Raw genomic sequence first — 23,133 nt, 5'->3', positions numbered from 1 at the left:
AGCTTTACATATATGTAATCTCATCTAAACTTCTTAAGAACTTTATGAAAGCAGTACCATTACCCCTATTTCAGAGATGAGGAAACTAGGCCTATAGGGTTTATATAACTTGCTGACATCTCACAGCTAGTAAGCATAGTAGTAAAATTTTATATACAGGCAGCTTGCCTCTAGAATCTTGTCTCTACTAGTAAAACTAACAAATCTAAAAATAAAACAATGTGATAAATTAATAAGTGATATAAGCAGTATAAAGGGAATAATTGTTAGGAAAGGCCATCTGGAAAGGCTTCACAGATATGTGAGGAGGTGGCCTTTTGTAAGTGAGGATTGGAAATATAATAATTCTATAGGAAGAATGGAACTGGGTCCATACACCTGGATCTAAAAGAACACAGATACCCTATGTGGCTCATTGTTTTGCCTGCCTCACCCTGCTTTCTTTTGGGGAACTACTCTTCACTCTGCTTTAACTGTGATGCTAATAGAGGCTGTCAATCACAGTATCCTTGACACCTCACCTAATCTAAGCTGACATGAGTCCATCAGGTCCCCGGAATTTTTGTGCTTGAGACAGTGGGCTCAGTGCTATCTTCCCTAATGGCAAACCTGAGGTGAGATATGTGATTTATGTGAGGTATTTATGTGTCAGACAAGAACAGAAAATCAAACACCGCACGTTCTCACTCATAGGTGGGTGTTGAACAATGAGAACACATGGACACAGGGAGGGCAGCATCACACACTGGGATCTGTTGGAGGGGAATAGGGAAGGGACAGCAAGGGGTGGGGAGGTTGGGGAAGGATAACATGGGGAGAAATGCCAGATATAGGTGACAGGGATGGAGGCAGCAAACCACGTTGCCATGTAGATACCTCTGCAACAATCCTGCATGTTCTGCACACATACTCCAGAAGCTAACGTGCAATGAAATATATATATATATATATATATATATATATATATATACACACATATGTGTCAGAAAGTTGTAGTCAACCAGTGTTGTCCTGTGGAAGATGGTGTGGAGGAGAAGAGAATGAGGCCAAACGATAAGGTTCCGGTCATCTCTAGGCCAGCTGCTCTACTGATCTTCCTCTAATAATCATTCTTGTAGTACCTAATCAGGTTTGGGTTTCTAACCAAGTTCTAATATTTTCTGGCACCGTCACTGTCATTTCCTACTCCTATACAACTTGAAAGACAGCAAAATACATATAATGATGTTAGTACTTTTCTTTCTTTTTTTTTTTTTTTTGAGACGAGTCTCACTGTCTCACCCAAGCTGGAGTATAGTGGCGTGACCATGGCTCACTGCCACCTCTGCTGCCCAGGTTGAAGTGATTCTCTTGCTTCGGCCTCCAGAGTAGCTGGGATTACAGGCACCTGCCACCATGCCCCACTAATTTTTGTAGTTTTTAGTAGAGACAGGGTTTCACCATCTTGGCCAAGCTGGTCTTGAACTCCTGACCTTGTGATCCACCAACCTCGTCCTCCCAAAATGCTGGGATTACAGCTGTGAACCACTGTACCCAGCCTAGTACTTTTAATTATAAAGGGTAGTACTACCAATGTATTTTGGAAAAATGGCATTTAGGGAGTTTATTTATAGATGCCATGTGGTTTAAAAACATTTCTGCAGTGCTTCACTCTTGATGACGGTACTATTCTTTTTCTACTCCCTCCCCCATCATTGCAATCTTTTAAAGCCATCTCTGGTTTTATTTTTTACTTTAAGCCTACTTTAGAAACTCCAGTCAACTATTTTTCCAAATTTTGATTTTTAAAATCATTTAATATTTAAATTATTGCAATGAAAATTACAAGTCAAAATGATAGAAATTAAGAGTCACCCATAATCCCATCACAGAGACAATCATTGTAGACATATTTTGACCTATTCTTTCATGTGTAAACACAAAATATTTAAAAAAATCAAACCAAATGGCTAATTTTGATTTCTTCCTCCCTAACCACATCTACAATATATTTTTCATTTACTTGTATTTCATTTGTGCATTTCCTAATTATTTTAATAGTTTGTTTTGCAAATAATCAGTAGCTTTGAAAGCATCTAATTTTCCTGGGAAAATGGGAGCAATTCTATATCCCTTGGCTTGAAATTTTATTTCTTTCCTGCTTCATCTACTTATCTCCTAGTTATCTAGTTATCCGAATTAACTCCTGCTCATTTTTTAGTTCATGTGTCACATCTTTAGGAAGTCAGATTAAATCCATCACAGTATTCTTTGTAATCAGTAAACGTTGCAATTTAACATGTTTGGGAATATCTGGGTCTACATGTATTTTTGTTCACTGTTGCATCCCCAGTGCTTACCACAAATTGCCTGAGACTTGATAATTTTTACTTTTATTTCATTATTATTTTTTGAGATAGGGCCTCACTCTGGTTGCCTTGGCTGGAATGCAGTGGCATGATGTTGGCTCACTGCAGCCTTGACCTCCTAGGGCTCAGGGTATTCTCCCACCTCAGCTTCCTGAGTAGCTGGGACCACAGGCATGTGACGCCAAGCCCAGCTAATTGTTTTGTATTTTTTGTAAAGACAGGGTTTCACCATGTTGCCCAGGCTGGTGTTGCCTGGGCTCAAGTGATCCACCTGCCTCTGCTTCCCAAAGTGCTGATATTACAGGCGTGAGTCACCCTGCCTGGTCGTAATTTTTAAATTAATGAATGCCTGCTTGGAATAATTCAGCCACTGAAGAAATTATTTATTAGTATTATTTATGAAGAATAGTTATGTGCTACTAAGGCTCTCTGCTAAGTGCTATATATCTCTACCATTACGTTTTCACAACCCCAAAATACATTATTTCTCCCATTTTGCAAATGAGAAAACTGAGGCTTCAGAAACATGAATTAACTTGCCCAGATACAAGTAAGAGACAGAAAAGTTATTAACACAGGTTAATGCATTTATTTACACTAGTAGCTTTATTTGCCATTATTGGCTTCTTTGTTCATGAATATAAAAGTCACTGTATGTAGTTTTTTTTTTTCTAATATCCGGAGATACAACTTGAGCTTATTTTCAAAATCACGTATTTTTACATTACAAACCGGTTTTTGTTTTGTAGGAAGTAGGGTATACGGAATAAAGAGCAAAGAAACAATTTTGTACTGGGACTGGCAGCAGGAGGGCTGGGTCCTAGTCTCCCTTTCTCTTTGGCTAAGCAGCTGTGTGGCTTTGGGCTAGTAATCTTCTCTACCACAAAAAAGGTTTCGAATGAGAGCAAGTATAGCTCAGTGGCATTAAGAAGACATGCGCAACTCCTTTCTTTTAGAGATGAGGTAGACGCAGTGGCTTGTAAAATTCACAACGTGGCAGAGCTGTGCAGCCAACTCCTGACTCCTAGTGTCGTTTGTTCTGAGTCACACTACTCCTCCTTGAAAAATCATTTACTGAGTGCTTACCGTATTAGACATTCAAGCAGCAGTAGGTTTCCCATTCAGTACCCTAGTATTGATTATTGGCTACTATCCCTTTTATTTTTCACTCGACCACTTTTTAAATGGCCTTTAGATTCAGAGTTCAAGTGGAAAAAACCTAGTGCAAGCCTGGTGTCAGGCACTGAGTGGCGTGACCCGGGCTGGCAGCTAGTCCCATGGTGGCGATCTAAGAGGGCAGTGACGCCTTCCGACCAAGGGAGTGACTGCCAGATAATCTGGGTGGATAGCGAGCCAGAGAGGTGTGAGGCTGGGTCTACGGAGACGACACCTTTAGCTTTGCAGTGACCCTATACTAGGGCTATGGGGGGAAGCTCTTCTTTGCAAGACGCCTATGCACTTGGCTTCTGCTGCGCAGTGACCGGGTGATACCCATCCAAGGCATCTGGCAGGTCTCCTTCTCCACTAGGGTTCAGCCTCTCTACAGAATCTCCAGCTGCCTGAAAAGACGTTTCTAACTGGGAGATGGCTGGCCTTGAAAGGGACACTCCCATCACCGCTGTTGGCCTAGAGTCTCCCGCTGAGTCTTTCTCCCTTCCCCGCCCCCTGGCACGAGCCAGCGGCCTCAAGGCCGGCGAGGTCAAGTTCCTTCGGGCCGCCAGAGAAAAGGCCATGGCAGAAGTGCTGCCACGCGAAACCTTCTGGGCAGGCACCAGCCAATCATCAAGAGGCATATACGAACCCCAGCCAATCAGCGTTCGCCTTATTACTGAGTACCGCCCGCTCGGGTCCCTCCTCCACGTCCCTCGTTCCGATTACTGTAGTCGCTGCTGTATTGCAGCCGCCTCCAGAACTGACCCGGGTCTGGAGACTGGCCCCTCTGGCGCCCTTCGGTTTCTCTTATTGGCTTCACTGAGGATGAGTCCCTGTGTGGCTGTATGTGGACCCTGCGGAATCCACCGGCGCAGTTTCATCTAGCGACTGGTGAGGGTGGGCTCGGAACTGCCGGACCGTGCGGAGCCGCTTCCCTTCAGCCCCGGGGGCAAGGGGAGAGTATTCGCCTTCCGGAGGGTGCGGGTGGCTGCAGACGCCGGCGCGGGGGGGACTGGGGAGGGGATTCTGCGGCCCCGAGGCTGCAGGGCTTCGCGCTTGACTGTGCGGAGAGGGCCGAGTGGCCGGGGTCCCTGCCGCTGCACCCTACCGCCGCTCCCTACCGCCCCCCTCAGCTATGAATGGCCTCTCCCGGCGACGCGCTACGTTCCAGTCCTGCCGGACACGCCCTCCAGCGACATTGCATTCCTAGTTGTGATAGTTGTGTGGTGTCACTTTCCTTCGAGTCTTGGATTTGAAGCCGTTCCTGTGGGCGCTCATGTTCCTTATCCCCTTCCTGGAGTCACAAGTTTGAGTCCACCCTGGGGATACTGACTCTGTCCGGAAGCAGATCGTGAACTCTAATTAAAGTGTACATTGCTGTGTAAAAAAGAACCGATTCTTTTTGGAGGGTGGGGGTGAGAGAGACAGAGAAGACAGGCCTTTTGTTTAACAGGCAGAGCTTCGTGGCTCACAGAGTTTCAGTGTAGCTGTGGATTAGGTAACACAGGCCGTCCTTGACGCCTATTTTCCAACGTAGTTATAAAACTTCGGTGTGTTAGCCAGAGATTCATGCAGCACCTTTTAACTTACGCCTCGAAGTAGGCCATTTGAAATTTATCGGAAATACTGAAAGGATGTGACTTTTATGAGCGGTAGTGTTTCATTGCCCATAATGTGGTGTAAATTCACAGGCTTGTCAGTCCCTTCTTGATCATTTCCTCCTTTTTGTATTTTGAATTCCTTGACTTTTATTTGTTTTAGAAATTGAAGAAAGTAAATGAGGACAGAACTGTTTTCTAAAATAATTACATTTGCAAACATTTGCAGAAACTTTAGTAAAACTAGAGTTTACTTTAAGAAATTTTTTAACCCGGGCGTGGTAGCTCGCGCCTGTAATACCAGCTACTTGGAAGGCTGAGGCAGAATCGCTTGGATCTTCAGCTTCCGAGTCTCCAGCTGCCCTACCAAACTGCTTTTGAATTCAGTTCTTAACTGAATTTCATGGTACTTTTTTCTACTACACTATACTACTTCTCATTGAAATTTTTCTAACTGCCTTTTGGGAGAGCAGTTTGGTATTGTGGAATATGTAGGATCAATAATACTTTTGTGTTGGTATTATTTTAGGTAGGCTTTTTAAACTTTCACGTGAATTTCCTCATCAGAAAATGAAGGTGATCATATTTACAGGGGCACTAATAAGGCTGAAATGGGGATTATATCTACGTAGAGCACTATATATAATGTATAAAACAAAATTTCATCTGTAAGTCTTGTTTCTTCTGTTATTTAGGTTTGTTTTGCTTTTCTCACTTCCAAAGTATTGACCCCTTACTGTTCTTCCTAGTTTCTGTATCTGTTTTCTGAGCCAAAAACCTGGGAATTACCTAACCACATCTTGTCAGTTCAAGATCTTAAGTATGTCTTTGAATGGCTTGCCTTTTTTTTTCTCTCTCTCTCTAAGGAAAGGCACATAAGGCTGTTCAAAATCCGGTCTATTCTGTCTTCTGAATTATTTAGAAATTTTGGAATGGGCCAAGATGATTCTAGTTCTTTTATATTTACTATCCCCTCTGCCTCAAATGTGCTCTCACCCAGAATTTATCAGGCAAACGCGTATGGTATTCTTTTTTTTTTTTTTTGAGAAGGAGTCTCACCCAGTCATCCGGGCTGGAGTGCAGTGGCATGATCTTGGCTCGACTAACCAGTCTTAAGTGATCCTCCCACCTCAGCCTCCAGAGTAGGTGAGACTAGAGGGATGTGCCACTACAACTAATTTATATATATATATATATGTGTGTGTGTGTGTGTGTGTATGTATATATATACATATATATATGTGTATTTATATATATTTTTGTAGAGACGGGTTTCACCATGTTGCCCAGACTGATTTCAGACTCCTGGGTTCAAGTGATTTACCTGCCTCAGCCTCCCAAAGTGTTGGGACTACAGGCATGATTCACTGTGCCTGGCTGGTACTCACCTTTTAAGGCTTAGTTTATACATCTCCTGTAGAAAGTCTTCCCTATTCCTATGTGTCACTTGTTTTATCTTGACCATAGGTTTATAATCATGACATGTTTTAGTTACTTGCATAAATAAAATTAGTCTGTTCTACCAGACTGTGACCCTTTGATGATGGGAACCATGTAATAGATCATAAGTTTTGTTCAGTCAGTATATATGTTAAACTAGCTATGCATCCACCTGAGTATTATCCATTAACCTGATTTCATTTTATCTAAGATATTTAGATCCTAATTATTTTTATATTTCCAATGCCTTGTGATCCTACTGTGGATGCGCTGAAGAAGACAGTATAGTATAGCAGAAATAGCATGGACCTCATTAAACAGATCTGTGTTTGAAGTCTGACTCCCTCTTTTACTGGTGGTATGATTTGGGTGGTTTACTTGTCCTGTCTGATGTAAAGCATTCCATATGTATTAGGTGTTTAAATGTTTATTTCTTTTGCTTTATTCCCCTTCAATAAGCAGTTTTGAATACATAGATAAGTACAATAGGCATTAGAAATATGGGCCTGGAATTTGGGAGAAATATGTGAGCAAGAAACAGATTTGGGGATTTATAATCATGTGTAGGGTAGAGTTAAAAGCATGAAAAGGGTTGAAACTATCTAGGGAGAATATGAAGTTAGAGGACTGAGGATAGAACATTTGAGAGAAGCCCCGCATTTGAAGGCCAGGGGAAGCGATAATGCCCTAGGAATAAGTGGTTGAGAGAGACAGCCCATGCTTAAATGCTTCTGTGACTTCCTGCCCTTCCAGGATCCCCCCCCCCCCCCCCCCCCTCTCTCTCTCTCTCTCTCTCTCTCTCTCTCTCTCTCTCTCTCTCTCTCTCTCTCTCTCTCTGAGTTGGAGTTTCACTCTCATTGCCCAGGCTGGAATGCAATGACATGATCTCAGCTCGCTGCAACCTTAGCCTCCCAGGTTCAAGTAATTCTACTGCCTTAGCCTCCCAAGTAGCTGGGATTACAGGTGCTTGCCACCATGCCTAGCTAATTTTTGTATTTTTAGTAGAGTTGGGGTTTCCTCATGATGGCCAGGCTGGTCTCAAACTCCTGATCTCAGGTGATTCACTCGCCTCAGCCTCCCAAGAGTGCTGGGATTACAGGCTTCTGCCACCATGCCCAGCTAATTTTTGTATTTTTAGTAGAGATGAGGTTTCATCATGTTGGCCAGCTGGTCTTGAACTCCTGACCTCAGGTGATCTGCCTGCCTGGGCCTCCCAAAGTGCTGGGTTTACAGGCATGAGCCACCACGCCTGGCTCAGGATCTCTTAGACTCCTTAAGGGAAGGAGGTTTTAAAGACATAAGGGAAGGAGGTTTTAAAGACATAAAGGAAGGAAGGTAAGTAAGATAGGAATTGAAAATATACAAAAGCATTTGATAATTTCAAAGTCATTAGTAACTTTAGCGATAATGGTTTCTTTGGAGAAGTAGTTAACAGTGATAATGAAGCTCAAACATGGATTTTAGAATTACAATTTATTATCTTTTTGTGATTGAATATACAATAGTAGTGAAAACTATTGTTTTTTGTAGTTTTTAGTGCCAGGTACCATATTAGGTAGTTTCATTTTTCATTATAGTAACCCTGTGAGGTGGGTGGATTGTCTCTATTTTCAGATGAAGAAATGACTTGGAGAGATCATGTAATTTTTTAGTTATATAATTGATAACAGCTGACATTGCTATATTTGAATCTGTATATGTAAAACTCTAAGAAACTCTGGCTCTTAATCACTTCCATTTTTATGTTCATAGTATTCTGTAGGTGCTGCTTTCTCTATATGATAGTATGGAATGCCTTTTATATTTAATATTCTTTTTTCTCCTTTAGATGTTTAAATTATATATACTAATGAATTAGGGAATTCTCTTCTGTTGTATCTTAATTCTTTAATATAAGGTTTGAGTGATCCACCAAAAAGTAGTTCCTTCCAGGTATTATACATACACTGAAAATAGAAAGATGGTGGGGTTTTAGAGCTTTAAAGAATGAAATTAACTGGATGGACTATTTTATCACATACAAGAGTCCCTACTTATCCAAAGACACATTCTAAAACCCCCAGTGGATGCCTGAAATTGAAGCTAGTACTGGAGCCTATATTTGCTATGTTTTTTCAATCTGGTATCCAAGAGGGCTACTCAGTGACTATAGGGTTGGTAGCATGTACAGTATGGCAATGCTGGACAAATGGATGATTCGTGTCTCAGGCAAGGTGGAGTGGTTTGGAGTGGGACAATATGAGATTTCATCATTCTGCTCAGAATGGCATGCAATTTAAAACATAAATTGCTTATTTCTAAAATTTTTAGTTAATATTTGTGACTGAGGTTGATTGTGGTTAATAGAAACCATGGAAAGTAAATGGATAATGGGAACTAATGTATCATGTTTTCCATTTTTAACCTTTTAAACTACTTGAGGTTTGGTACCTGTTTTTCTCTTTGCTGCCATTTTTATTGGTTTTATTTTGTTCCTTTTTTTTTGGTTCAAATCAACATTTTAAGGGGGGGAATGATTTTTATGAGGACTATATATCAAATTACAGAATGTATAGGCTAGTAGAAACAGATTTGGAGCTATTAGGTTGGTGCAAAAGCAATTGCAGGTTTTACCATTAAAAGTAATAGCCATTACTTTTAGAGTTTTGGTTATTGTGTTGGTGGTGATGATATAGTTTTAGGGGGTATAGGTTTGGGATGGGATTCTTAGAAAGATGGTAGAGTTGAACATATTTATAGCTTGTGGGGAACATACCTAATAAGAGTGTAAAAATACAGCATAGAAGGCTTGAAGGACTGGAAGGAAAGAGAAACTCCAGCGCACAACCAATATAGATTAACTTTAAACATGAGAGTGGAAGATGGAGTAAGGATGACTGGTATAAATATAGGTAGCATAAATATGAAAGATTGACAGATTTAAGGAAAAAAGGGAATTAATCCGCTTATGCCAGAGGTTGCAAATTTTTATGTGAAAAAGCAGACCTTGGTGATGACTTTGAGTAGGAGGATATAAATAACTCCCAGAAGTTTAGTGTTCCAGTAAATATGGAGGTAGTTGTGTTCTAAAGTACTTAAGGAGAGTGAGAAACAGATTCTGAATTTTTATCTTCTCTTTTCTCCTTCTCTTATAGGTCACCCTTGCAATTATGGATATTTAAAAGAATCAGACAGTGTGGAGGGGGAGTTCCCCTCCTCGCTCCCCCTTGGTGCTTGCCTCCAGGAATAATTTTGAAACTGTGGAATTTTTTAAAATGAGGAACTTGTATTTGATATAAACTTTATAGAGCTATTTATAATTTTTTTCATTTAAGTGCCAAAAAATTGTATAAAGTTATATAGTTTTTATACTATTGTCAGGAGGATTTAAATTATCCTAAAAAGGTCATTTATTCTCTGTAACTCTTCCTCAATTAGCACCTTTGTGTCCTGGCTTTTTCATTTTTAAAAATTAATTTTATCTAACGATTCCGAAGTAAGTGATATAAAAACAATTAGGATGAATTCACCCATGCCTGACTGCACATCAAAGTGTCGATCCCTGAAGCATGCTTTGGATATCCTTTCTGTGGTAACAAAGGGGAGTGAAAACCAGATTAAGGCCTTTCTCTCCAGTCATTGTTGCAATGCTGCAACTATCAAGGATGTTTTTGGCAGGAATGCCCTCCACCTTGTTTCCTCCTGTGGAAAGAAAGGAGTGTTAGATTGGCTTATTCAGAAAGGAGTGGATCTGTTGGTGAAAGACAAAGAGTCAGGATGGACAGCACTACACAGAAGCATTTTTTATGGACATATTGATTGTGTTTGGTCTCTACTGAAGGTAAGTGTTATTTGTTTATTTTAAACATATTTAGTCTGGAATATGTTTTTCTTAATCGTTTTCATACATCCTACATACTTTTTGGAAAAGATTTGTGTTTTTTTTTTCACTTGTTTGCTATCTCTTACTACTATAACTCATGTTTGGAATTAGAATTTCATTCCTTTTTACTTTTTGTGATATAAAATTTAGAATGTTTATCAAAGCTTACTATGTATAATGAACTATTGGCCAATTTTGTGTTGTTTATACATCTCATATTATTTTGAACTAAATTCCATACATCATTTAATGATCCTTATATTATTAAAAGAAAAACTTTACATTAAATAAGCAAAATTTATTTGAGCAAAGAATAATTTATGAATCAGGCAACATTCAGAGCCAGAAGAGGTTCAGAGAGCTGTGCTGCAGCATGAGCAGTGAGCTTTTATAGGCCAATGCAGAAGAAAGACAAAGAAAATAATTGGTTAGAGTGAAAAGATTTTAGCTAGAGGTTGGTTGGTGGTTTCTGATTGGTAAAGACTCTAGTTTCATTTTATTGTTTACTGGCCTTCCATTTGCTTACGTGTGAACTGCCCCAGTCTAATTTCCCAGTTGAAATTTTCATAACAATAGCTTTTAGTATTTAAAAAATATAGTTTATTCTTAAATAACTGTATTATTAACTTTAAAAGGACGCTAGTTGTTGAACATTATTTAGGAATTGTGTTTTTGAGTAGTGTGTTCATTTCTTGCTTAGTTAGCATATGGTATTTATAGTTCTAAAGAAACTGATAAGACCGGGTGTAGTGGGTTATGCTGTAATCCTAGTACTTTGGGAGGCTGAGGTTGGGTAAATCACTTGAGGTTATGAGTTCAAGACCAGCCTTACCAACATCGTGAAACCCCATCTTTACTAAAAATACAAAAATTAGCCAGGTGTGATGGTATGTGCTTGTAGTCTCAGCTACTTGGGAGGCTGAGGCATGAGAATCGCTTGATCCCAGGAGGTGGAGGCTGTAGTTTGCCAAGATCGTGCCACCGCACTCCAGCCTAGGTGACAGGGTGAGACTGCCTCAAAAAAAAATTGATGGCCGGGTGTGGTGGCTCATCCCTGTAATCCCAGCACTCTGGGAGGCTGAGGCAAGTGAATCACCTGAGGTCAGGAGTTCAAAATCAGCCTGGCCAACATGATGAAGCCCTGTCTCTACTAAAAATACGAAAATTGGGCCGGGCGTGGTGGCTCACGCCTGTAATCCAAGCACTTTGGAGGCCAAGGCGGGTAGATCACCTGAGGTCGGGAGTTCAAGACCAGCCTGACCAACATGGTAAAACCCCATCTTTAAAAAAAACAAAAAAGAAAAATTATTAGCCAGGTGTGTTGGCACATGCCTGTAATCCTAGTTACTTGGGAGGGGGAGGCAGGAAAATTGTTTGAACCCGGGAGGCAGAGGTTTCGGTAAGCTGAGGTTACATCACTACTCTTCAGCTTGGGTGACAGAGCAGGACTCTGTCTCAAAAAACAAAATTGATGATTAAAATTGCTTAATTTATATAAAGTTTTCTTTATAGTAGATTATGTGTGTTGGACTGAATAGGCAAATAATGAAGTGTTTTGAGATACACCCCAATGTCATTTCACTAATGAATGCAAATTACAAACTCACTATCAGAAGTCATGAGTTTTAAATTTAACAATTTTTTTTTTTTGAGACAGAGTCTCGCTCTGTCGCCCAGGCTGGAGTGCAAAGGTGTGATCTCAGCTCACTGTATCCTCCGCTTCCCAGGTTCAGGCTATTCTCCTGCCTCAGCCTTCTGAGTAGCTGGGATTACAGGCCTGTGCTTGGCTTATTTTTGTATTTTTAGTAGAGACGGGGTTTCCCCAAGTTGGCCAGGCTGGTCTTGAACTCCTGACCTCAAGTGATATGCCCGCCTCAGCCTCCCAAAGTGCAGGGATTATAGGCATGAGCCACCGCGTCCATCCTTAAATTTAACAATTTTTTTGTATGGGCATTTTGTCATACAAGTTTGCGGAGGACACAGAAAAGAACAAAACAGTTCCGGTCCTTAAGGAACTGGTAGTCAAGTTAAGAAGCTTACTTCAATGTCTTCACTTAATTTTTACTTAAAAAATATTTCTGTAGAGGCTTTTATGTGGTAACATTTACTGATCAGAAGAATTTTTATTATATCATAATAGTAAAATATTCTTTTTTGGAGTTAAACTCTACTGATCTACTACTACTTATGGAATCTTGTTGGACAAATTATTGAATCTTGAATCTCAGTTTTATCTATAAAAAGAGAATAATAATAGTACTTTTCTTGCTTTTTTCCCCCAGGGACTATCCATGAAGAAAAGCATTTCTAAGTTTGTTAATGGTAGAGTTGATTTCTCTTATATCTGAAACCTTGTGGCATCTGTTTAGTTCCCTTATTGCAATTATAAGGGAAAGCTAGGTTAGTAAGAGTTAAAGCATCTGTCACCTCCATTCTTACCTTTTTCCATCTGTGAAACCTTGGCTTTGTTGTTTTCAGTTTCTGCTGGAAAGCTGGATGACTGCCAACCCTGTTGAGCTTGAGAAGGTCCCTGGGTTTGGGTTTCCTGCCATCCTAGGGGTTGCCATTCAGGTGTTAGCATTTAGGGCTACAGTTTGAAATAGTTACGGTCTGGACTGAATTTTGGTCCTTTCCTCCCTTCGGGATTTTATTGCCCTGTGGAAATCCTCAAATCACTCTAACCACCTTGGCTCATAGAAGCCAGGGAATTGTGCCTTGGCCACCTTGCCCTTAGCTTGACTGTCTTATTAGCATCAGAGCTCTGCTGATCAGTGATAGCTATATAACAGTGGATGAATTCTACTGATAGTTTTCCCCTAAATCCTCTTTTGACCATTCAGCATTCTCGTGTTGGTAGACTGTTTTTGTTCAGCATAGTTTTTTTCCTTTGACCTAACACTTCTTGAATTGGAAGGGGTGCAGTGATAGGTGTTTTCATGTCAGTTCGATCTCTTATGCCGGCTGTAGCACTTCAGGTATTACGGATTATCAGGAAGAAACTACACACATTTTAACTGAATTTGCATCTGATAAAACTTTACAGCTATAACATTTCTAAATTGCACAGTAAAATTGTCAGTTCCTGATTGCCAGAGATATAAAACCTTAACAGAAACTTGTTGCCTACAAAAAGCTGGAATAGAGACATTTTATCTTGTGCAGCTTTTTTTTTTGGCTTCTAGATTCCATGACAGGATGCATGGGTGGTAAAGACTGTTTATGCTTGTGGGGTCCTGCTGTATCTGTTGTTGCTATACCATTGCTCTTTTATACTGGTGGTTTACTTATTATTCTGGAATAACTTGCTTTAGTTTTTTCCATTTGTAAACAGAAGACTTAACAGAATCCTAGGTTATATAGATTAAATGATATACTGTCTGTGAAGCATTTGAAACAAATATTTTTTGAGTGCCTGATATGTGCCAGGCAGTAATCCAGGTGCTAGGGATGTTGCAATGAACAAGACAGAATCCCTTCTTTGTTTAAGATTGTATTCTACGAGGGGGAGATAAACCAAAACCACAATGGCTGGGAATAGTGGCTCACACCTGTAATTCTAGCACTTTGGGAGGCCAACGTGGACAGATCGCTTGAGGTCAGGAGTTCGAGACCAGCCTGGCTAACATGGCAAACCCTCATATCTACTAAAAATACAAAATGTAGCCAGGTGTAGTGGTACATGCCTGTAATCCCAGCTACTACGGAGGCTGAGGCAGGAGAATTGCTTGAACCCAGAAGGAGGTGGAGGTTGTAGTGCCAAGGTCGTGTCACTGCACTTCAGCCTGGGCAACAGAACAAGACTCTGTCTTAAAAAAAAAGTAATGAACAAATAGGAAAATGCTTAATAAATGTTGATGTATTAGAGTTCTTTTTGCATGCCATGGTAACCACCTATGGTAACATAAACAAAAGCTATTGAAGGGGTATCAGATACCTCACAGAATAGAGAAACAGGCCATAAACAATGAACTGTAAATTATAAGTAAGAAAATATTCCTCAAACTAAAATAGAGTAAGTATAAACTAAATATAATAAACAATTAAAATTTTGTGTCCCTACTTCCCTGGATAACTTAATTTTTTTTTTTTTTTTTTGAGATGGTATTTCATTCTTGTTGCCCAGGCTGGAGTGCAATGGCATGATCTTGGCTCACTGCAACCTCTGCCTCCCGGGTTCAAGTGATTATTCTGCCTCAGCCTCCCAAGTAGCTGGGATTACAGGCATGTACCACCATGCCTGGGTAATTTTGTATTTTTAATAGACATTAGGTTTAACCATGTTGGTGAGGCTGGTCTTACACCCCTGACCTCAGGTGATCCACCTGCCTTGGTCTCTCAAAGTGTTGGGATTACAGGTGTGAGCCATTGTGCCCAGTCCCCAACCCTGATAATTAAATAGCAAGACTAGTGGTCTATTAAAATGATTCCTGCCTTATGATGTTACAACAGTGTCATTTGAATATCAAATAATGCTTATTTTTCTTTTTTCTCTAGTAGGAGGGCATCTGGCCATTTTATTAGAGTACTGTGTGATCAAACCTTTATAAATAATAGACTTGAGGCCAGGGGTGGTGACTCATACCTGTAATCCCAGCTCTTTGGGATACTGAGGTAGGCCAGTCACCTGAGGTCAGGAGTTCGAGAGCAGCCTGGTCAACATGGTGAGACCCCATCTCTACTGAAAATATAAAAATTAGCTGGATGTGGTGGCATATGCCTGTAATCCCAGCTACTCAAGAGGCTGAGAAAGGTTAGTCACTTGTACCTGGGAGGTGGAGGTTGCAGTGAGCTGAGATTGTGCCACTGCACTCTAGTCTGGATGACAAGAGGAAAGCCCTGCCTCAAAAAAAAAAAAAAAAAAAGATGACATGAAAGAAGGAGAGGAGAATACAAGCCTCTTCTGTCCCCCTGGAAATTATGCAGTCTCAAGATATTTTGGGGGGCTGGGTTTAAGGGAGGGCAAGCATCAGGAAAAGTAGCTAATACATGCTGGGCTTAATACCTAGGTGATGGTTTGATAGGTGCAGCTGTGCACACGCTTACCTGTGTAGCCATGGCACACATTTACTTGTTTAACAAACCTGCATATCCTACACATGTGTCTTGGAACTTCAAAGGTACTTACTTTGATCCTAACTTTATTGGCTGTATATGGGTGACAGTAGTCAGAGAGATATATTCACCTTAGTTCATTCACCTTAGCTCATAACCAGTTTGAAAAGATGGGTGCATCAGATGGCCACTTCATGTCATCTTGGCTTCATTGCTTTTTTGTTTTTGTCTTTTGAGATGGAGTCTCGCTCTGTCACCCAGCTGGAGTGCAGTGGTGTGATCTCGACACACTGCAATCTCCACCTTCCATGTTCAAGCAATTCTCCTGCCTCAGCCTCCTGAGTAGCTGGGACTACAGGCACACACCACCACACCCAGCTAATTTTTCTATTTTTAGTAGAGATGGGGTTTTACCATGTTGGCCAGGATGGTCTCAATCTCCTGACCTCATGATCTGCCCACCTCGGCCTCCCAAAGTGCTGGGATTACAGGCGTGAGCCACCATACCCGGCCCCTTGGCTTCATCTCTTATTCTAACCACAGCTGTAGTGTCCAGTTGTGCATAGGCTGTTAGCAGCATTGTGTGGGTATAACCTGTATGTGTTCCTGGCATGTACCATATGCTTCTTATTTTCTGCTTCTGTGCTTGCATTCATGCATAGCCAACTGAAAGTACAAGAAAAGTTAGGCCCCTGTAGAGCAATAATTGTACAGTTATTCTGTGATATACTATATAAGGCTATCAGAATGTCCTGTCAGGATCATGCACAAGTATCCTTAGTTGCCTACTTGATAACATTTCATTGTATTGATTTTCCCTCTTTCCTTAATTTACTCTCCTGGTCACTTGCTACTTCTTCCTAGGATCTCTTCTTAAGGATATTACCTGCATGCAAGTCTTTATTTTATGCTCTGCTTTTGGGGAAGAAAGTCAAAACTTTCCTATATTTCCTGATAGACATCTCAAATAGGGTTACCACTGTTTTGTACTGGACTATCTGGGTAAAATCCATCTGTTCCTTATAGAACATTGGCACGAAATGTTCAGGCTTATAAACTTGTTTTATACTTAGATGCTTTGAATAAGCTTATGAATGAATTTACCTACTATTTTGGGGTGAATAGAGTTTATTAGAAATCTGTTGCTATGGGGCAGGAGGAGATCCTTTTGTCTTTTTTTTTTCATTAAAATATATTTATTGAGCATCTTTCCCACATCTCATCAATGAATAGAATTTGTAGAAGTATAAATTAAAAAGTAAAGATTTTAATAACTGAAAATCCTATTTCTAGCTCTCTCCTCTTGGTTTCTCTCTTTTTAATTAATCAATTTTTTCTTTTTTAAAAAATTGAGACAGGGTCTCGCTATGTTGCCCAGGCTGGTCTTGAACACCTGGCCTCAAACAATCCTCCAGCCTCTACCTCACAAATTGCTGGGATTACAGGCATGAGCCATTATACCTGTCCCTGTGTTCCTCTCAACACACTTAAATTGATCAGACACTGGCATTCAAACTGTGAAAATCCATTTCCAATATTTGAATAATTAGTCAACAGTAGCATACTTCTCCCTGAAGATGCCCTTATACAATAAGCTCCTGCATGACCATATGTAAAGATACAATGATTCGCATAATTTCTTTTTTTTTTTTTGAGATGGAGTCTTGCTCTGTTGCCCAGGCTGGAGTGCAATGGCACAATCTTGGTTCACTACAACCTCTGCCTTGCAAGTTCAAGCAATTCTCCTGCCACAGTCTCTTGAGCAGCTGAGATTATAACATGACAGCATGCGACCTGGAAAACTGGGCTAAGGAGCTGATTATTTCATTGATGGGGGAAAACCAGGACACATTTTTTTTTGTTTTGACAGAGGGTCTTGCTCTGTTTCCCAGGCAAGTGGTAAAATTTTAGCTAACTACAGCCTTGACCTCCTGGGCTTAAGCAATCCTCCCACCTCAGCCTCACGAGTAGCTGGGACTATGGGCACACATCAATATGCCTGGATAATTTTTTAATTTTTTTGTAGAGACAAGGTTTCACTAAGTGCCCAGGATGATCTAGAACTCCTGGGCTCAAGCAATCCTCCCTCCCCAGCCTCCCAAAGTCCTGGGATTACAGGCATGAACCCAGGATGCTTTTTTTTTAATGCTCCTTTTTCTTTGTATTAAAATGTCACAGCATGCCTAGAGAACAGTTTATATGGCTGCATAAAGCCTGAAACACTAGAAGAAAACTAATCAAAAACCACTTGTTAAATACACAATTATAATCATTGAGGTCCTTTCAGTTAAATCCTGTGTTTTTAAAATGAAAAACACGCAGCCTGGTACCAATGTCCACATTTTAATTTGCGATCCGCTGCATTGGCATGAGTTTTGGTGAAACTGTAAAATCATACCCAGTACTCTTCTGTATGTCATCCACTGTCAGGCCTTCCCAGAGCTCAGAGTCAGCCCTTTCTTCTTGTCCACATCAAACATAGCCTTTTCAGTAATAATCTGGTTGACACATTGCCTTCCAGTCAATGGTAATGTACATTTCTCCATGATTTTATGTGCATTTCCCTTTGCAGAATGCTCCATGGTGACCACCACTTTGGTTTTGGCACTGGACACTAAATCCATAGCATCTCCCATTCCTTTCACCAACTTCCCAGGTATCATCCAGTTGGCCAGGTCACCATATTTGGAAACTTGTATCGCTCCTAGCATTGTCAGATTGACATGTCCCCCTCTAATCACTGCAAATGATTCATCGCTGGAGAAAAAAGAGGCTCTTGGAAGAACAGTAACTGTTTCCTTGTCTGCATTGATTAGATCTTCATCAGCTTCATATTGTCATGAATATGGACCCAAACCCAGAACTCCATTTTCACTTTGAAGATGAACAGTCATATTTGGGCTGATAAAGTTGCTGGCCAGGAGAGGGATTCCTATGCCCAAATTAGCATACATGCCATCGTCAAACTCAAGAGTGGCCCTCTTGATGATTCGTTCCCTTACGTCACCTCTAGGTTTAGCAGATTTGGCTTCTCCATCTCCCTCTTTCCAGATTGATAAACGGTCAATCCTTTTCTCATATTTTTCTCCCTTTATAAGGCAATGTACATACATCTGTGGAATATGGATGTCTTCTGGAGCAAATGCTCCAATATCCACAATTTCTTCAACCTCTACCACCATGGTTTCTGCAGCTTTACATGTTGGCAAGTTGAAATTCCTTGCACTTTTCCTGAAAATCACGTTTCCTGCTTGGTCTGCCTTCCAAGCTTTCACCAAAGCAAAATTCCCTCTAATTGCATCCTCCAAAATAAAAGTGCTGACCATTGAACTCCCTCACCTCTCTTGGCATACTGACAATGGCAACACTGCCATCTTTGTTGTATTTGATGGGCGATCCTCCTTTTACTAAGGTCCCATACCCTGTGGGGGTATAAAATGCAGGAACTCCAGCCCCACCTGCACGGATCCTCTCTGCAAGTGTGCCCTGTGGTGTCATCTCCACTTCTAATTCACTAGATAAGTACTGTCATTCAAATTCTGCATTTCCTCCCACACGAAGAAACCATACCTTTTATCTGATTGGACCGAAGCAAAAGGCCCAAACCAAAGTAGTCAACCCTTGCATTGTTGCTGACTACAGTTAGTCCTTTTACTCCAGTTTTTAGTAAAGCACCTGTAAGATTCTCTGGAATTCCACATAGCCCGAAACCACCAACCAGAACGGTTGCACCATCAGCGATGTCTTTTACAGCTTCCACTGGATCTGTATAAAACTTAGTATGTTATGGCAATGAGCACTGGTGGAAAAGGAGCAAACACATCCCTTGTACCAGGCTCCCCTGGATCCGCGGGCAGAGGCACAGAGCCGAAGCCCGGAGGAGAGGAGTTTGAGAGCTGCCATCTTTGAGCCAGGAGGCAGGAGGAGGCTGGAGCGCCTGTGTAAGTGTCGGTCCCAGGATGCGATTCTATAGGCTTGGCAAGTGATGCTTGTTCAGTTTCCAAGGGTCCTTCCTCATATTGATCAAAGTGATTACCCGGGAAGTGTCGGTCCTCTAGAAGCGGGAGAAGCGGTCCACCATTTTGCCGCTGTCACTCCTCTCAGGACAACGCTCTCTGGTTCGCTCATTCGCTCCTTCCCTTCGGCGACACCCACCCCTCCCCGGTTCCCACCTCCTCCCACTCCCCCCAGCTGAGGGAGGGTGCAAGAATGCATATCCTGACTGGCGGACACATCTCTTTTGTCTTAAGTAACCCACACCGCATTCCAACGTGTTACCATTAGAATTTAAAGCCTTCATTGTTCATCGCAGTCTGTAACTACCTAGGTAAACTATGTGTGTATAGGCAGTGATGACTTACACTAGTTAAAATGGGTAAGTCTAAATAAATGTTGAGATACTTAAACTGTAAGCAAACATTTAAAGTTATTCTCAAAAAAGAGTTCATTTTATATTTAAAAAACTATCATGAAATAACAATAATCTGAATTGAACATTGCTCTCTTTTTACATCATGTTTAAAAAGACCCAAAAGTGTGCTGATAGGGATGGGGTGTACTAACTGCCTTACGTGAGACAGAAAACATTTTGTGTTTGAATTTGAATTGTGGGTATTACAAATTACAAATTACTTTAAATTTCCTCCTGAAACACACATACATAGACACACCTACTATGTACTCATAACAATTAAATAAAACACAGAAACACTCAGATTCGATTTTAGATACAATCTAACTATATGTGAATTACAGGAGGCCACAATTAAACAGTGATATAAAATTTAAGTAGACAGATAAGAAAATATATATTACACATATAGAAATAAAAGAATATGGCTAGGCACGGTGGCTCACGCCTGTAATCCCAGTACTTTGGGAGGCTGAGATGGACAGATCACGTGAGGTCAGGTATTCCACACCAGCCTGGCCAACGTGCTCAAACCCTGTCTCTACCAAAAATAAGAAAAATTAGCCGGGTGTAGTGGTACGCGCCTGTAATCCCACCTACTTGGGAGGCTGGTGCAGGAGAATTACTTGAACCTGGGAGGCAGAGATTGCAGTGAGCCAAGATTGCACCACTGCATTTCAGCTTGGGTGACAGAGCGAGACTGTCTCAAAAACAAAAAAATGAAAGAATATAATTCTCTTAATATCAGTAATAGATATAGTAGAATTTAAGATGAAAAGAGATGAGATGTGGATGATTGCATTATAAAGATTAAATCCTAATATAAATATTGTACTGCCATTGCCTAGAAATCTTTATAGCTATTGTGTGTAGAAAAATGAAAGAATATAATTCTCTTAATATCAGTAATAGATATAGTAGAATTTAAGATGAAAAGAGATGAGATGTGGATGATTGCATTATAAAGATTAAATCCTAATATAAATATTGTACTGCCATTGCCTAGAAATCTTTATAGCTGTTGTGTGTAGAGACATGGAGTATGGCTCTTTATTTTATTTATTTATTTATTCATTCATTCATTCAGGTGGAGTTTCTCTCTTGTCCAGGCTGGAGTGCAGTGGAGCAAACTCAGCTCACTGCAACCTCCTCCTCCTGGTTTCAGGTGATTCTCCTGCCCGAACCTCCTGAGTAGCTAGGATTTCAAATGCATGCCACCACACCCAGCCAAGTTTTGTAGTTTTACTAGAGATGGGGTTTTACCACGTTGGCCAGGCTGGTGTGGAACGCATGACCTCAGGTTATCTGCCCACTTCCCAAAGTGCTGGGATGACAAGCATGAGCCACCATGCCTGGCGAAGTATGGCTCTCTATTATTTATTTCTTAATTTTCTATTTGTACTGAAGGAGTTAGATTCTGCTTCGTTTATTTATTTATTTTTTGAGACAGAGTCTTGCACTGTTGCCCAGGCTGGAGTGCAGTGGCGCAATCTTGGCTCATTGCAACCTCCACTTCCCGGATTCAAGTCATTCTCTTGCCTCAGCCTCCCAAATAGCTGGCATTACAGGTGCCTGCTACCACGCCCAGCTAACTTTTTGTATTTTTAGTAGATAAGGGATTTTACTGTGCTGCCTAGGCTGGTCTAAAACTCCTGACCTCATGATCTGCCCACCTTGGCCTCCTGAAGTGCTGGGATTACAGCCTTGAGTCCACGCGCCCAGCTGAGTATGGCTCTTTAAATGTGAAAAGAGTTATATGTTTATGTACACATGCACTCCCACACAGACACAGACCCAGAACTAGGGACTTGTAGGCATCAGACCTGCTTTACTATCAAAAATGTTCACATGCAGTTAATTTTTATTTAAAATTTACCTTTTTTATTTCTTTACATTTCTGGTCCTTCCTTATTCCAGCAAGAATTGGATATTTGATTTTTCTTATTCTCTTCAGTATGTGAAAGAAAAATGTATGTGAGTATGAGAGATAATTGTTATTAATTTTTTTTCAGTGTATTTATGGGCTTGATCATCTGACTTTTTTGATATATAAGAATAGGAAGTTACTGATTATAGGGAAATGGTAAAATATATATATTTATGTATGTTTTTTTTTTCTTTTTTTGTTTTAGCATGGTGTTAGTCTGTATATTCAAGATAAAGAAGGCTTGTCAGCTTTGGATCTTGTAATGAAGGACAGACCAACTCATGTAGTATTCAAGAATACTGGTAAGAAAATTTGACAAATGGGCCAGACATGGTGGCTCACACCTGTAATCCCAGCACTTTGGTAGGCTGAGGTGGGCGGATCTCTTCAGGTCATGAGTTCGAGACCAGCCTGACCTACATGGTAAAACCCCTTCTCTACTGAAAATGCAAAAATTAGCCAGGTGTCATGGTGGACACCTGTAATCCTAGCTACTTGGGAGGCTGAGGCAGGAAAATCGCTTGAACCTAGGAGGCAGAGGTTGCAGTGAGCCAAGATCATGCACTCCAGCCTGGGTGACAGAGCAAGACTGTCTCAAAAATTAAAAAAAAAAAAGATTTTACAGAGGTATTCCATTAGGGTACAGCTTAGCTCAGAAATTATTAATGAAATTTTATTCTTATTAAAGTGGTGGGGAAGATTTATTTAGTGTGGATTTCTGCCAAGATATTTTACTTTGGTCTATGTTGGATATTTTTTGTTTCATATTCAGAACACTTTTATTTTAAAATTTCAGTCCATATTTATATCTATAAAAGTACAATCTAAAATGAGAAGACTGTTAAAATTGTAACTACTGTAAAGTAATTAACATATATCCAGAAAGTAACATCAGCATTTGAGGTAGAGGGAAAAAGGAATGGAAGTTAGTATTCTTTTTGTTGTTGTTGAGTAGGGTCTCTGGAAATTATTATTTTTGTTGTTGTTGAGATAGGATCTTGCTTTGTCCATCAGGCTGGAATACAGTGGCACAAACATGGCTCATTGCAGCCTCAACCTTCTGAGCTTAAGCCATCCTCTCGCTCCAGCCCCTCAAGAAGCTGGGAATACAGACACGTTCCAGCATGCCCAGTTAATTTTTGTATTTTTTATGGAGATGAGGTTCTGCCATGTTGACCAGGCTGATCTGGAACTCCTGGACTCAAGTGATCCTCCTGCCTCAGCCTCCCAAAGTGCTGGGAATACAGGTGTGAGTCACTGTGCCCAGCCAATTTTTTTTTTTTTTAAGACAGAGTCTCACTCTGTAGCGCAGGCTGGAGTGCAGTGGTTTGATTTCGGTTCAC

At 40.7% G+C, this 23,133-nt stretch overlaps 1 protein-coding gene and 1 pseudogene across 7 annotated transcripts in view; one reads left to right on the top strand and one right to left on the bottom strand.

The window, feature by feature from the left end:
• The first annotated feature begins 4,227 nt into the window (after positions 1-4,227).
• The window catches only part of IBTK (inhibitor of Bruton tyrosine kinase), an 85,563-nt gene continuing 66,657 nt past the window's right edge, over positions 4,228-23,133 (top strand). For 5 of the 7 annotated variants that reach the window (XR_013534858.1, XR_004741900.3, XM_078370720.1 and 2 more), the window contains exons 1-3: positions 4,228-4,391; positions 9,673-10,358; positions 21,996-22,092. Coding sequence is in view for 5 of the 7 variants with exons in the window: in XM_078370720.1 (XP_078226846.1) it covers positions 10,038-10,358; positions 21,996-22,092 (418 nt within the window). In the remaining 2 variants the exon portion in view is untranslated. Of the gene's footprint in view, positions 4,392-6,148; positions 6,245-9,672; positions 10,359-21,995; positions 22,093-23,133 lie in introns of all 7 variants that reach the window. The other 2 variants (XM_078370719.1, XM_054254186.2) reach the window with 1 other exon arrangement.
• LOC100404506 (succinyl-CoA:3-ketoacid coenzyme A transferase 1, mitochondrial pseudogene) lies at positions 17,677-19,470 on the bottom strand (annotated as a pseudogene).

The sequence above is a fragment of the Callithrix jacchus genome, chromosome 4 (genome assembly GCF_049354715.1).
Source record: "Callithrix jacchus isolate 240 chromosome 4, calJac240_pri, whole genome shotgun sequence".
NCBI classification, from domain to species: domain Eukaryota; kingdom Metazoa; phylum Chordata; class Mammalia; order Primates; family Cebidae; genus Callithrix; species Callithrix jacchus.
This window is presented reverse-complemented; position numbering and strand designations above follow the sequence as displayed.